Source organism: Procambarus clarkii, chromosome 52 (assembly GCF_040958095.1).
Source record: "Procambarus clarkii isolate CNS0578487 chromosome 52, FALCON_Pclarkii_2.0, whole genome shotgun sequence".
Taxonomy (NCBI): Eukaryota; Metazoa; Arthropoda; class Malacostraca; order Decapoda; family Cambaridae; genus Procambarus; species Procambarus clarkii.
The window spans coordinates 15,000,958-15,017,416 of record NC_091201.1 but is presented as its reverse complement, the minus strand read 5'-3'; the positions used below and the strand labels follow the sequence as shown (position 1 = coordinate 15,017,416).

Genomic DNA, 16,459 nt, shown 5'->3' with positions numbered 1-16,459 from the left:
ACCACCACACACCACCACCACACACCACCACCATACCACCACCACCACACACCACCACCACACACCACCAAACCACCACCACCACACACCACCACCACACACCACCACCACACCACCACCACACACCACCACCACCCACCACCACCACATACCACCGCCACACACTACACACCACCAGCACACACCACCACCACACCACCACCACCACCACACACCACCACTACAAACCACCACCACACACCTCCACCACACACCACCACCACACACCACCACCACACCACCACCACCACACCACCACCACCACACACCACCACCACACACTACCAACACACACCACCACCACACCACCACCATGCACCACCACCACACCCCACCACCACACACTACACACCACCACCACCACCACACACCATCACCACACCACTACCACCACACACCACCACCACACACCACCACCATCCCTCCACCACCACTCACCATCACCACCACACACACCACGATCACCACACACCACCACCAACACACACCACCACAACACACCACATCCACACACCACCACGCACCACCACCCCCACACATACCACCATCACCACACACCACCACCACCACCACCACCACACACCACCACGACAATTCAACACCACACATACCACCACCACAACCACACACCACACTACACACCACCACCACACATACCACCACACACCACCGCACACCACCACCATACACCACCACTACACAACACCACACATACCACCACATACCAAAACCATCACACTCCACCACTACGCACCACCACCACACACCACCACGCCACAACACCACGCATACCACTGCCACCACCACCACACACACCACTACCACACTCCACCACCACTACACACCACCACCACTGCACACCACCACCACACCACTACCACCACACACCACCACCACACACCACCACCACCCCTCCACCACCACACACCATCACCACACACCACCACCACACACCACCACCACCACATACCACGACCACCACACACCACCACCAACACACACCACCACAACACACCACATCCACACACCACCACCACCACACATACCACCACCACCACACACCACCACCACCACCACCACCACACATACCACCACACACCACCACCACCACACATGCCACCACCACCACACACCACCACCACCACACATGCCACCACCACCACACACCACCAGCACACACCACCACCACCACACAACACCACACATACCAACACCACCACCACACTCCACCACCACACAACACCACACATACCAACACCACCACCACACTCCACCACCACACAACACCACACATACCACCACCACACACCACCACCACACACTACCACCACCACCACACACCACCACCACACACCACCACCACCACACACCACCACCACACACCACCACCACCACACACCACCACCACACACCACCACCACACACCACTACCACCACACACCACCACCACACACCACCACCACCACCACACACCACTACCACACACCACCACCACCATGTTACGTACTCCTAGCAGAATACGTATATAAATTTGAAATAGCATTTTGTTTTATTTTATCATTGCCTGTATATGTACACACATTGTGTTTTGGTAAATTATCGTGTGGTTTGGCAGCGTCAGTGGAGATAGGAGCGCGGTTGCCTTTGCACACGTCTAGTACCTGATTGATACGGGAAAGCTGGACCTGTTCAGTTTGGAAGTTCCAGATGTCACTTTTATTTAGTATATATAATTGTTTATATTCTGTAATTAAACAGGTGGCATTGTACTTATATATTTTGTAAGTAACTATTATCTGTAATTTGCATTCATGTGTGTTTTGAGAACAAGTGGTTGTTCAATTAGTTTTAAATATTAAAAAGTCCTTAGTTTCCATCCCTCATCCTGGGATGAGGCAGACGGGAGGTGAGAATGTGGGTAGCGCCAGAGCGAGAGTCAGTAGCTTCGGGGAACCAGGAGGAGTAACATGTGGGAGATAAGTCTGTTATTTCTTGTTGTGCCATATTTACTATTATATTTTACGTGAAATGACAATACTTTCATTTATTGTATAAGTTAACTTAACCATCTGTGTTTTTATATTATACTGTCTTGAATATATCTATATAATATTTTGTATCTATTCTTCAGTCCTAAAGGAAGAGTTTTATTTATGTGCTCATTACTTATCAAGGGGTTATACTGGTGACGCGCTTTAGAGAGCAGCAGTGGTATCCCTAGACGTAATTAAAGTTTGGCTGCTGTAGGGTCACGAGCCGTAACGAACGATAGGTAACAAAGAGTTATGGGGGCCTGTGCCGGGAAATATTGTTCCCACTTAACCTTAATTATGCTAATCTAACCTTGCCTTCCTAGGTACCATTGTGTCAAGTGTCTGTGTGTTTCTTAAGAACTATTCCATGTGCCAAGCAAGCCTTCCTGTGTGTCAAGTAACAACGTTTCACGATTTTGAGGTAAGTCATCCTATATATTTTGTTTGTGCAGTGAGGCCAAGCGAATTTTCAGTGTGGTGACAATTTTACAGTGAAGTGTAGTGCAGTGCCATTGTTTTTAATTATTGTTGTGAATCAAGTGCCAAGTGTTAGTAACGATGGAGGAGAAAGTTGCAGCGTTGGTGGCTCACCCAGACTTTGAAAGGATTCAGAGCCTTAAAAAGACTGAGTTAATACAAATGGCAAATCAGTTGGATTTGACCGCCAACAATAGAATGGTTAAAGCCCAAATATTGAAAGTCATTGTGACACATTTTGTTGAGAATGGAGAGTTAGATGAAGAATTTCTAGAAGAGTTAAGAGAGGAGTCGAGTGATCAGATGACGTTAAAGCGTCTTGAGTTAGAAGCTCGCCAATTAGAGCTTGAAGCTCAAAAAGAACAGAAACAATTAGAGCTTGAAGCTCAAAAAGAACAGAGAATATTAGAACTTGAAGCTCAAAAGGAACAAACTAGGCAATTAGAGATTCAACAACAAATGGCTGACACTAACTTCAGGCTTGAATCACAGCGTATGGCAGCTGGGCATGGAAATACTAGTAATGTTTCAATAAATAGTGATAATAATCCCATCAGGACGCATAAGTATATAGAGTTACCAAAGTTCAATGAGGAGGATCCTGAGGTTTTCTTTGCACATTTTTATAAAATTGCCATCAGTATGAACTGGCCAAGGGATCAGTGGGCAGCCATTATGCTGTCTCAATTTAAGGGGCGTAGCCAGGAGGTTTTCACATCCCTACCTGACGCTCATAGTTTTGATTATGAATTTGTAAAGAAAAGCATCTTAAATGCTTACCAGTTATATCCAGAGGCACACAGGCAAAAGTTTAGGAATCTAAGGAGGATAAGGGATCAGACAATAGCAGATTTTACTCGTCAGAAGACGAATTTTTGCAACAGATGGTTAAAGTCACTTTCAGTCACTGACTTTGATGCTTTAAAGAATCTTCTTATCATGGAAGAAGTATTGTCATGTCTCCCAGACCAGTTGTCTACTTTTATGGCAGAACAAAAGAATGTAACAGACATTTATGAGCTGTCAAAGCTCGCGGATGAGCATGAGTTGTTGACTAAGGCCCAGTTTACGGCCACTTCACCTAAGTCTAGTCGTAGAGTAAATTATAATGCTCACCGAACTCCTTATCAGAATCCATCCAGTCCTAGTACTCCAGTTACTCCCATGAGCTCTTCTCTTACAAAACCTAACCCTGCTACTTCATTGTCAGGAATGTCAAATAATAATAAGGTTATTTCTAAACCTACAGTTGGTTCCACAAGTGTGTCCACTGTAAGGTCCTGTTCCCATTGTAAGAGAAAAGGCCATGGAATTCATTCATGTTTTATATTGCACCCTGAGTTACGACCAACTGGTCTCATTTATTGCAGAGGTGTGCAAAATAAACTTACTAATAAACATGTAACTGTAAACCCCAATTGGGTGAAACAGTATTCACCATATATGTCTTCAGGTGAAGTTTTGTGTATTAATGGGAAGTGGAAGCCAGTGGTTATTCTTCGTGATACAGGTGCTTCCCAAACCATAATTTCATCCAGTATTCTTTCTGATGTTGAAAAGAAAGAGACAGGAAAGTTTGTTGTTCTTCAGAGTGTTGCAGGATGTAAAACTGTACCTCTAATAGACATTAATTTCAGATCCACCATTACACCACGTTTATGCACTGTGGGTGTTAGTACACAGTTGCCCATCCCAGGTGTGGATGTTATATTGGGTAATGATGTGGCCATAAATCATGTTGTGGGTGAGATTGATCCCCGTTTGTGTAAACAGCCAGTTGCAGACCATGTTTATTCTGCCTGTGCTGAAGTTAGTTCTATGAATGAACCTGTTGTAGAAGATGGTTTTGTCCCTTCTACCTGTGCTGATGTCAGTACTAATATAAATCCAGTTGTCAGTTCTGATGTTACTCAAGCATTTGTGCCAGTAACCAGTACCCCTTCAGTGGAGAAGTGGGATGTGGTTGTTCCAGATTCCTGTGTGGCCGATTTAGTTGTTGAGAGTAAGCCTGATACTATGACTCTGCTTTATTCCAATAAATTGGGAAAGGATGTCCATGTACCATTGTCTTGCCCGCTCACTACGAACGTTGTGCCAGGAGTTGAGAGAAACTTAAAAGCCACGACTCTGTATTCCAGCCAAGTGAATGGTTTAGGACAAGATGTCGGGTTGGCAGAAGTATTCCCGCTCACTCCAAGTTTAGAATCAGTTGTCGAGAGTAAGTCTGTTGTAGAGGCCCCGCCTCACCCTAGTCAAGGTGATATAATAGGGGAGGAGGTCAAACTACCTGTTACTTGCCCGCTCGTTTCAGATTCCCTTCATTTAGGTGCTTTGAGTAGAACTGACCCTAAGATTTCAGAGAGAAGCAAGGAGACAGTCTGTACTGTAGATCCAGTTTTGGAGAGTGTGGGAAAGAAGCCAGAGGATCAGCTTCTGTTGAGTAGATGGAGACCCATTGAGCCTCCCTCTTCAGTTGTCTGTGAGGATGTGACCCAGCTTGGTAGTGATATTATTGATTGTGAGCAGACAGTACTCCAAGCAGCTCCAGAAGTCATGGGAGGAAATTTTGGTAAAATCATTAAGAGTGGTAAAGTAGCATTTGGATCTAAGTTGCGGAGTTGTGATTCTTATTCTATGTGGAGTAAGTATTTCTCATTGTGTACATTGAGTCAGAGTGTGTGTAGGATGTTGAAATCTACTTTTATTCTGCAGGAGCCATTTTCTTGTGAAGTGATGGACTGTGGGACATCTTTGTCAAGCCTTGTGGTTGAGCAGAGAGAGTTTACTCAAGTAGGTTGTGCATCCAGTTCTGAGGAAGTGGTGAGTTATGCTAGAGCAGTGTCTCTATATTCAGATCCAATTAATTTTAATGCACGAGTGATAAAAGTGTATGTTCCACTCAAGTGTGGTGTTGACTTTCAGAGTCATATTGGAGTTGACTTTCAGAGTCATATTGTGGGTGAAGGATTAAATCATACTGGGGAGCAGATGTTTGAGGCTCCAGGTGTGTATTTCAAGTTGGGGGATAAGGTTATCCTACCTAGAGTTAATCATTGTGAAGGGTTTCAGATTGTCCTTGGGTGTTTCCCAGGTAACCTGCTGTGCATCTTCAAGATGTTAAGACCCTTAAACCTCTTGGTTGATTGGTTGTCATCAGACGTAAATCACTTGGGAAGTGATGGTGAGGGTTGTAAAGTTTTCGGCATGTTTTATTTAGTCTCTTGGAAGACTAGACGGTTGATGAACGTGTGTGTTGTGTTCAAGTTCACCATCAGGGGGTGTGAACTTGTCTTCGGAGTTATGATTGAGATATGGTGCCTAGGCATATGCCTGTTTTCTTTCACTGATCGTTATGACAGAGTTATGAGGCAATTGATTTCTGTGTTCCTTATGGATCATCTGAGTCAGTTCGATCAGGTAGTCTTTGCACTTATCTTGGGTTGTATTTCTTGGTTTGAAGGTCAAAGGTTTGCTAAGTTGGTGTCTTGTGTTTCGGAAAGTTCTATGAATGGGAAAGTTTTATACATAATTGTGAGGTTTAATGCTAATTTCTCTTAATTTTAGTATCCATTGGGCGAGAGTATGTGTTCCACAGAGGATCAAGAGTGATGAAGAGCAGATGTCTGTGTCAGAGCATACCCAGGAGAAGTCCCAAATCTACTCAACACCCAGTCAGCTTCAATTTAGCAGTTCAGCTCCAGAAAAAGGGAGTAATGAAAAATGGAGTCTGTCTTGGAAAACTTCACCATGTGGAAAACGGATCACATGGAAATACGGACCTGATCTTAGAGAAATAGTAGAAACAAATGAAAAGCTAAATTGCCATGATAACTGTGTGAATGCAGCTACCTTTATTGAAAATTCTATTCACGCTAATAATGATAATGTTGATAGGTGTGTGAAATATGATCTGAAACAAAGTGAAATAAATGAGATAGTACCTTGGAGAGATAAATTTGCATACTCCAGTGACACATATGTAGAACATAGTCATAAGACTGAAATTTCTGAGTTTCCTGTAAGACTATATTTGGAGTGTTTTCATTTTGGTCCAGAGATGTGTTCTTATTACTTATACATGTTTGGTGTAATTAATACCATAAATCTCAAGTGTCATACATTTTACTTTGAAAAAATGCCATTGATCTTCAATCTATTGCATTTTTTTTCTTGGAGGTGGAAGTGTTACGTACTCCTAGCAGAATACGTATATAAATTTGAAATAGCATTTTGTTTTATTTTATCATTGCCTGTATATGTACACACATTGTGTTTTGGTAAATTATCGTGTGGTTTGGCAGCGTCAGTGGAGATAGGAGCGCGGTTGCCTTTGCACACGTCTAGTACCTGATTGATACGGGAAAGCTGGACCTGTTCAGTTTGGAAGTTCCAGATGTCACTTTTATTTAGTATATATAATTGTTTATATTCTGTAATTAAACAGGTGGCATTGTACTTATATATTTTGTAAGTAACTATTATCTGTAATTTGCATTCCTGTGTGTTTTGAGAACAAGTGGTTGTTCAATTAGTTTTAAATATTAAAAAGTCCTTAGTTTCCATCCCTCATCCTGGGATGAGGCAGACGGGAGGTGAGAATGTGGGTAGCGCCAGAGCGAGAGTCAGTAGCTTCAGGGAACCAGGAGGAGTAACATGTGGGAGATAAGTCTGTTATTTCTTGTTGTGCCATATTTACTATTATATTTTACTGAAATGACAATACTTTCATTTATTGTATAAGTTAACTTAACCATCTGTGTTTTTATATTATACTTATTATTATATTATTTTTTTAATATTATATTTTTATATTATATTGAATATATCTATATAATATTTTGTATCTATTCTTCAGTCCTAAAGGAAGAGTTTTATTTATGTGCTCATTACTTATCAAGGGGTTATACTGGTGACGCGCTTTAGAGAGCAGCAGTGGTATCCCTAGACGTAATTAAAGTTTGGCTGCTGTAGGGTCACGAGCCGTAACGAACGATAGGTAACACACCACACACCACCACCACACACCACCACCACACACCACCACCATACACCACCACCACCACCACACACCACCACCACACACCACCACCACGCACCACCACCACACCCCACCACCACACACTACACACCACCACCACCACACACCACCACCACACACTACCAACACACACCACCACAACACCACCACCACACACCACCACCACGCACCACCACCACACTCCACCACCACACACTACACACCACCACACACCACCACCACACAACAACCACCACACACCACCACCGCACACCACCACCACCGCTCCACCACCACACACCACCACCACCACACACACCACGACCACCACACACCACAACCAACACACACCACCACAACACACCACATCCACACACCACCACACACCACCACCACCACACATACCACCACCACTACACACCACCACCACCACCACCACCACCACAGATACCACCACACACCACCACACACCACCACCACCACTACACACCACCACCACATACCACCACCACACACCACCACCACACACCACCACCACACACCACCACCACCACCACCACACACCACCACCACCACACACCACCACCACACACCACCACCACCACACACCACCACCACGACACACCACCACCACACACCACCACCACACACTACCACCACACACCACCACCACCACACACCATCACCACACACCACCACCACACACTACCCCCACACACCACCACCACACACCACCACCACACACCACCACAACACACGACCACCACCACACACCACCACCACACACCACCACCACACACCACCACCACACACCACCACACACCACCACCACACACCACCACCACACACCACCACTACCACACACCACCACCACACACCACCACCACACACCACCACCACCACCACACACCACCTACACACACCACCACACACCACCACCACACACCACCACCACCACACACCACCACCACACACCACCACCACACACCACCACCACCACCACCACACACCACCTACACACACCACCACACACCACCACCACACACCACCACCACCACACATCACCACCACACACCACCACCACACACCACCACACACCACCACCACACACCACCACCACACACCACCACACACCACCACCACACACCACCACCACCACACACCACCACCACACACCACCACCACACACCACCACCACCACCACGACACACCACCACCACCACCACCACCACACAACACCACACATACCACCACCACCACCACCACCACACACCACCACCACCACCACCACACACCACCACCACACACCACCACCACACACCACCACACACCACCACCACACACCACCACCACACACCACCACTACACATCACCACCACCACACACCACCACCACCACACACCACCACCACACACCACCACCACCACACACCACCACCACACACCACCACCACACACCACCACTACACATCACCACCACCACACATCACCACCACCACACACCACCACCACACACCACCTCTCCCCGGCCTACCTACCTCCCCCACTTACCCATAATGCCTCTTCCTGGTCTGGTGGGAGGCGAGGAGCTTAGAGGTGAGGAAGGCGCGGTCACACACGTTGCAGGTGAGCGCCTCGTCTGTGGGCGCCACCACGCCACCGGCACGCCATATGTCAAGGGATATAAGATAGAATATTATAGAATATGTTTGAGTCGGGTCGGGTCAAGTCGGGTCGGGTTTATTCGGGTCGGGTTGGTTCGGGTCGGGTTGGATCGGATCGGGTCCGGTCGGGTTTTGTTAAGTTAGGTCGGGTCAGGTCAGGTCGGGTTGGTTCGGGTCGGGTCGGGTCAGGTCGGGTCGGGTTGGTTCGGGTCGGTTTGGGTCGGGTCGGGTCTCGTCGGGACGAGTCAGGTTGTGTCGGGTGGGGTGGGGTCGGGTTGGGTTGGATCGGGTGGGGTGGGGTGGGGTCGGGTCGTGTTGGGTCGAGTCGGCTCGGGTCTGGTTGGGTCGTGTGGGGTAGGGTGGGGTCGGGTTGGCTCGGGTGGGGTGGGGTGGGGTGTGGTAGGGTGGGGTCGGGTCGGGTTGGGTATGGTCGGGTCGGGTCTGGTGGGGTGGGGTTGGACCGCTTTGGGTCGGGTCGGGTGGGGTCGGGTCGGGTGGGGTGGGGTCGGGTTCGGTCGGGTCGGGTCGTATCGGGTCGGATTGGGTAGGCTCGAGTCGGGTCAGGTCGGGTCGAATCGGGATGGGTCGGTCAGGTGGGGTGGGGTCGGGTCGTGTCGGGTCGGGTTGGGTAAGTCTGGGTTAGGTAAAGTGCGTGGAGTAACAATCATATTCGGTATGTTTTATTCATGATCATTAATAAGTTCATGCAAAAAAGTTAACGAGTTATCTGGTCCGTGCGATGTGTGCGATGTGTTCAGAGCGAAATATTCAACGTTGTACAGTGGTGCAACTTATGGACACGTCACATTGTTAATTATTTAACTACAGGTGGCCGTGAGACCTGTATGCACCCTGTCCTTAATGTTACACACCTGCACACTGTAACCCCTGTAATGTTACACACCTGCACACTGTAACACCCTACAATGTTACACACCTGCACACTGTAACCCCTGTAATGTTACACACCTGCACACTGTAACACCCTGCAATGTTACACACCTGCACACTGTAACCCCCTGCAATGTTACACACCTGAACACTGTAACACCTGTAATGTTACACACCTGCACACTGTAACCCCTGTAATGTTACACACCTGCACACTGTAACACCTGTAATGTTACACACCTGCACACTGTAACCCCCTGCAATGTTACACACCTGCACACTGTAACACCTGTAATGGCTGATAAGGCTTTAAGGACGGAAACAAATTGGAGTTATGATAGTTGCTTTAACATATACTGTGACAAACTTACTCACGGAAACTATATGTCTATCTATCTAGGTGTCTTACAGTTCTCTCTGCCATGGTACATCGCCGTCTGTAATCAACACCTGTGTACTTGTTCCCATTCCAATGAACTGTTCAGCTTCCATATCCTCCCTGTTACAGAGCTGTTGCCCTAAACACAGTATCAAACAAACTGCTTGATTAAATACCCCTTGACTTTCTAGGTGAGAAAATGGACTCCTGTGACTCTCAGTTTGCATATGAACCTGGTTACTCAACAACAATCTATAGTTTGGTGGTGACAGAAACTATCAGCACTGCAACTCTCAAGATAGTCATCTTCTCCCTGTTTTTAATGTTTTAGTAAACACTAAACATTTTAAACAATTGCTTAGCAGTAAACCATGTCCTGCTTTCGCTAGATATTTAAATATTTTGATGTGAGGTATGCAAATTAGCTGTGAAATTGAGACATGTCCTCTACAGATGTCTCGCTAAATATGGTGTTAAACAAGGGCCGTTTTTATTTTGTTATTGTCCTATAGTATTACTATCTATCTTGATACATTATTAAAGAGCCAGACGAGAGTTAAAAGAGTTAAGAGCCTGTCGAGCTGGCTGTCGCAAAGACAATGTTTCTCTTAAGATGATGAACTATTTTTTTTCGCACCGATCATAGAAGTTTTTAAAACATAGTAATGTGTGAAAGAAATTGTGCAGAATACATCCAAATGCTCAGTTCTGCACAATGTGTTGTGGTCATTTATAACTCACTGGACTCGTTTTATAGAGATCCTTTTCTGAAATTACTAGGCAGAAAGATTCCAGTAAATTATTCACAGAAACATCTGGGGCAAATGATATCCTCAAAGCGCCCATTTGTATATTTTTCTGATGTTATTAGAGACCTGAAGGTCATCTGATACCTGTTCAAAAGATAAATTATTTAACAATGTCTTAGCTTGTATTGATGTAAACTATGGGACCTACACAGTGACCAACTTGGTAAACTTAAGTGTGACTGTGGGAAATGTTCAAGATGTAACTTGGGGTGTGTATACTCTCACACTCTGCAATCTCATGCCTGCCCTCATGTCCACACTCAAACTAAGGAAATTACCAATAAACAAATTATATAATTTCTTCTACAAGGAATCACTAATCCAGTAAATTTAAAAAAAATCATTTATTTTCTCAAACACTTGGCCCAACCACTTGGGCTGAACGGAAGAGCGACGGTCTCACTTCATGCAGGTCGGCGTTCAATCCCCGACCGTCGAAGTGGTTGGGCACCATTCCTACCCCCCGTCCCATTCCAAATCCTTATCCTAACCCCTTCCCCAGTGCTAAATAGTCGTAATGGCTTGGCACTTTCCCTTGATAACTCCCTCCCTCTCAAATACTTGTCACTGGCCACCTCTACTTTTCCCAAAATATCATACATATCTCGCTCCATCATACACAATATTCTACACTCCCTCCACTGTACACAATATTGTACACCCCCTCCACATTACACAATATTGTACACCCACTCCACTGTATACAATATTGTAACCTCCTCCACTGTACACAATATTGTACACTTCCTCCACTCTACACAATATTGTACACTACCTCAACTGTACACAATATTGTACACTACCTCAACTGTACACAATAATGTACACCCCTCCACTGTACACAATATTGTACACCCCCTCCACTGTACACAATATTGTACACCCCCTCCACAGTACACAATATTGTACACTACCTCAACTGTACACAATAGTGTACACCCCCTCCACATGTACACAATATTGTACACTCCCTCCACTGTACACAATATTGTACACTCCCTCCACTGTACATAATATTGTACACTCCCTCCACCATACACAATATTGTATACTCCCTCCACTGTACACAATATTGTATACTCTCTCCACTGTACACAATATTGTACACTCCCTCCACCATACACAATATTGTACACTCCCTCCACCATACACAATATTGTACACTCTCTCCACTGTACACAATATTGTACACTCCCTCCACCATACACAATATTGTACACTCCCTCCACCATACACAATATTGTACATTCTCTCCACTGTACACAATATTGTACACTCCCTCCACCATACACAATATTGTACACTCCCTCCACCATACACAATATTGTACACTCCTACACTACACAATATTGTACACTCCCTCCACTGTACACAATATTGTACACTCCCTCCACCATACACAATATTGTATACTCCCTCCACTGTACGCAATATTGTACACTCCCTCCACCATACGCAATATTGTACACTCCCTCCACCATACGCAATATTGTACACTCCCTCCACCATATACAATGTTGCACACTCCCTCCACTGTACACAATAATACACACTTGCTCCACCATTCACCATATTGTTCACTCTCTCTATACCATGCACAATTCTGTACAAAATATTGTACACTTTTCTATTCTTCACAATATTGTAAACTTCCTGCACCGTTAAAAAATACTGTTGAGAATATTGTACGCTCGCTTCTCAATACACAATATTGTACACTCCCTCCACCACATACCATATTGTACACTCCCTCAACCGTACACAGTACTATGCAGTCGTTCTTTCGTCCGCAATATTGTACACTCTATCAACTGTACAAAATACTGTACACTCGTTCCACTATTCACAAAACTGTAAACTCCTTCCATGATACACAATGTTGTACACTCAGTGAACCATAAACAATATGGTACACTCCCAGCACAGTACACAAGACTGTACACGATATTTCGCACTTCCTCCACTGTACATAATACTGTAGACTCCCTCAAACGTACACAATAATATACACTCCCTCCACCATACACAATATTGTACATTCCTTCGACTGCACACACTACCTCCACCGAACACACGCTCCACTATACCCAATAGAGTACACTCCCGTTAAAGTACACAATACTGTACACAAAAATGTTCATTCACTCCTCTATTCACAACACTGTACACTCCCTCCAACGTACAAAATACTGTACACTACCTCCAACGTACACAATACTGTACACTCCCTCCAACGTACACAATACTGTACACTCCCTCCAACGTACACAATACTGTACACTCCCTCCAACGTACACAATACTGTACACTACCTCCAACGTACACAATACTGTACACAAAAATGTTCATTCACTCCTCTATTCACAACACTGTACACTCCCTCCAACGTACACAATACTGTACACTCCCTCCAATGTACACAATACTGTACACTCCCTCCAACGTACACAATACTGTACACTCCTCCCATCGAAAGTGGAGGAAATATTGTATATGGTGGAGCGAATGAGCAGAACTATATATTCTGCCTCCAATAATGTGTACAGTGGAGCGAATTTATAATATCGTGTACGGTGGAGCGAGTGTACCGTATTTTGCCCCGTGGAACGAATGCACAGTATTGTGTACAGTGGAGGGAGTGTACAACATTTTGTATATTGGACGGAGTGTACCGTATTGTGTAAGGACGGAGGGAGAGCACAGTACACATTACTGTAATCTCCCTCCATCGCTCACAAAACTGTACACTCCCTTCACAATACACTATGTTTTGCACTTTCTCCACCTTACCCAATGTTGTACACTCCCTCCATAATAATTTATACTGTACACTTCCTCCACTGTAAACAATTCTATACTCTCATTCCACCGTTCTCAATATTGTACACTCCCTCCACCTAACAAAATACTGAGCATTCGATATTGTTTACTGTTTACAGAATATTGTACACTCCCTACACCGCACAAAATATTGTACACTCCCCCGACCACACACAATATTGTATACTCTCTCCACCGTACATAATATTGTACACTACATCCATCATAAGCAGAATTGTAGACTCCCTCCATAGTACACATTCCTATACACCCCTTCCACTTTACACAAAGCTGTACACTTGCTCTTCCGTTCACAATATTGTTCACTCCAGCACCTTACACAATATTTTACTCTCGCTCTATCGTACACAATACTCAATACTCCATCCATTGAACATAATGCTGTACACTCACTCCACTGTACACAACGTTGAACATTCGCTCTACCTTACACAATGCTGGACACTCGCTCAATCATCCACAATACGGTACACACTCTAACGTACACGATATTAAACACTCGCTTTCACGTACACAATATTATACACTCCCTCCACCTTGTGTACGGTGGAAGCAGTGTATAATATTGTGTATGGTCGAACGAATGAACAGTACCTTGAGGTTACCTTGAGGTGTTTTCGGGGCTTAGCGTTCCCGCGGCCCGGTCGTCGGCCAGGCCTCCTGGTTGCTGGACTGGTCAACCAAGCTGTTGGACGCGGCTACTCGCAGCCTGACGTATGAATCACAGCCTGGTTGATCAGGTATCCTTTGGAGGTGTTTGTCGAGTTCTCTCATGAACACTGAGGGGTCGGCCAGTTATGCCCCTTATGGAAGCTTGTTGAACAGTCTCGGGCCTCTGATGTTGATAGAGTTCTCTCTCAGAGTACCTGTTGCACCTCTGGTTTTCAACGGGTGTATTTTAAAAATCCTGCCATGCCTCCTGGTCTCATGTCATGTTATTTCTGTGTGCAGGTTTGGGACCAGCCCTTCTACTATTTTCCACATGTACATTACTATATATCTCTCCCGCCTGCGCTCAAGATAATTCAGATTTAGGCATTTGTCGGTTAGTCCCAATAGTTTAGGTGCTTTTACTGAGTGGATTTTAGCAGTAAAGGATCTCTGCACTCTCTCCAGGTTAGCAATTTCTCTAGCTTTGAAAGGGGCTGCCATTGTGCAGCAGTATTCCACTCTAGAGAGCACTAGCGTCTTGGAAAGTATCATCATCGGTATAGCATCTCAAGTGTAAATGGTTCTTGTTATCCAACCTGTAATTTTTCTTGCAGTTGTGACGCTACTTTATTGTGTTCTTTAAAGGTAAGGTCTTCCGATATGAGTACACCCAAATCCTTTACATTGCCTTTTCGTTCTATGTTATGATTTGACTGTGTTTTGTACGTGGTTTCCGTTTTTATATTTTCATTTTTTTTCCGTAGCGCATGAGCTAGAACTTATCTTCGTTAAACACCACATTATTTTCTGTAGCCCATAGAAAGACCTGATTTACATCTGACTGGAGGTTTGCCGTGTCCTCTATGTTGTCTACTCTCATAAAAATCCTAGTGTCATCTGGAAAAGATGATACAGTACTATAGATTGTGTCCTTGTCTAAGTTCGATATGAGGATGAGAAAAAGTACTGGAGCAAGCACAGTACCCTGGGGGACTGAGCAGTTTACGTTTGATGGACCGGATTATATTTTGTTGACTATTACACATTAGGTTCTGTCAGTCAGCAAATTGTAGATCAATCTGTCTATTTTTCCGGTAATTCCTTTTGAATGCATTTTATGTGCAATAACACCATTTGCACATTTGTCGTCAAAGGCTTTTGTGAAATCTGTGTAAATTACATCAGCATTTTGTTTGTCTTTCATGGGATCTAATGCCATGTCATAGTGGTCCAGCAACTGTAACAGGCAAGAGCTCACTGTTCTGAAACCATGTTGTCCGGGATTAAGGAGATGCTATGATTCCATGTCTTTTGTGATCCTTCTTAGCACTCTCTCAAAGATTTTTATGAAGTGCGATGTTAGTGCTATCAGTCTGTAATTTTTTGCCTCTGCCTTATTTCCTCCTTTATGGACTGATGCTATCTCTGCTGTTTTTAGTATGTCAGGGTAACCCCACTATCTAGGCTTTGTCTCCAAAGAATGTGAAGGGCCTGCGATAGTGGATTTTTACAGTTCTTAATGAATATAGAGTTCCATGAATCCGGGCCTGGTGCAGAGTACATAGGCAGACTGTTTATGGTTTCTTCAAAATCCAGTGGGGATAGGGTGACATCTGATATATGATTTGATGCTGGTATCATATACATGAAAAATTAATC

The 16,459-nt window shown here is 44.9% G+C and overlaps 1 protein-coding gene across 1 annotated transcript in view; it reads right to left on the bottom strand.

Annotated features, from left to right (window-relative positions):
* The window catches only part of LOC123753512 (unconventional prefoldin RPB5 interactor), a 418,006-nt gene that overhangs the window by 40,155 nt on the left and 361,392 nt on the right, over positions 1-16,459 (bottom strand). The window contains exon 3 of the mRNA XM_069304310.1: positions 9,117-9,204. Coding sequence (XP_069160411.1) covers positions 9,117-9,204 — 88 coding nt within the window. The remainder of the gene's footprint in view (positions 1-9,116; positions 9,205-16,459) is intronic.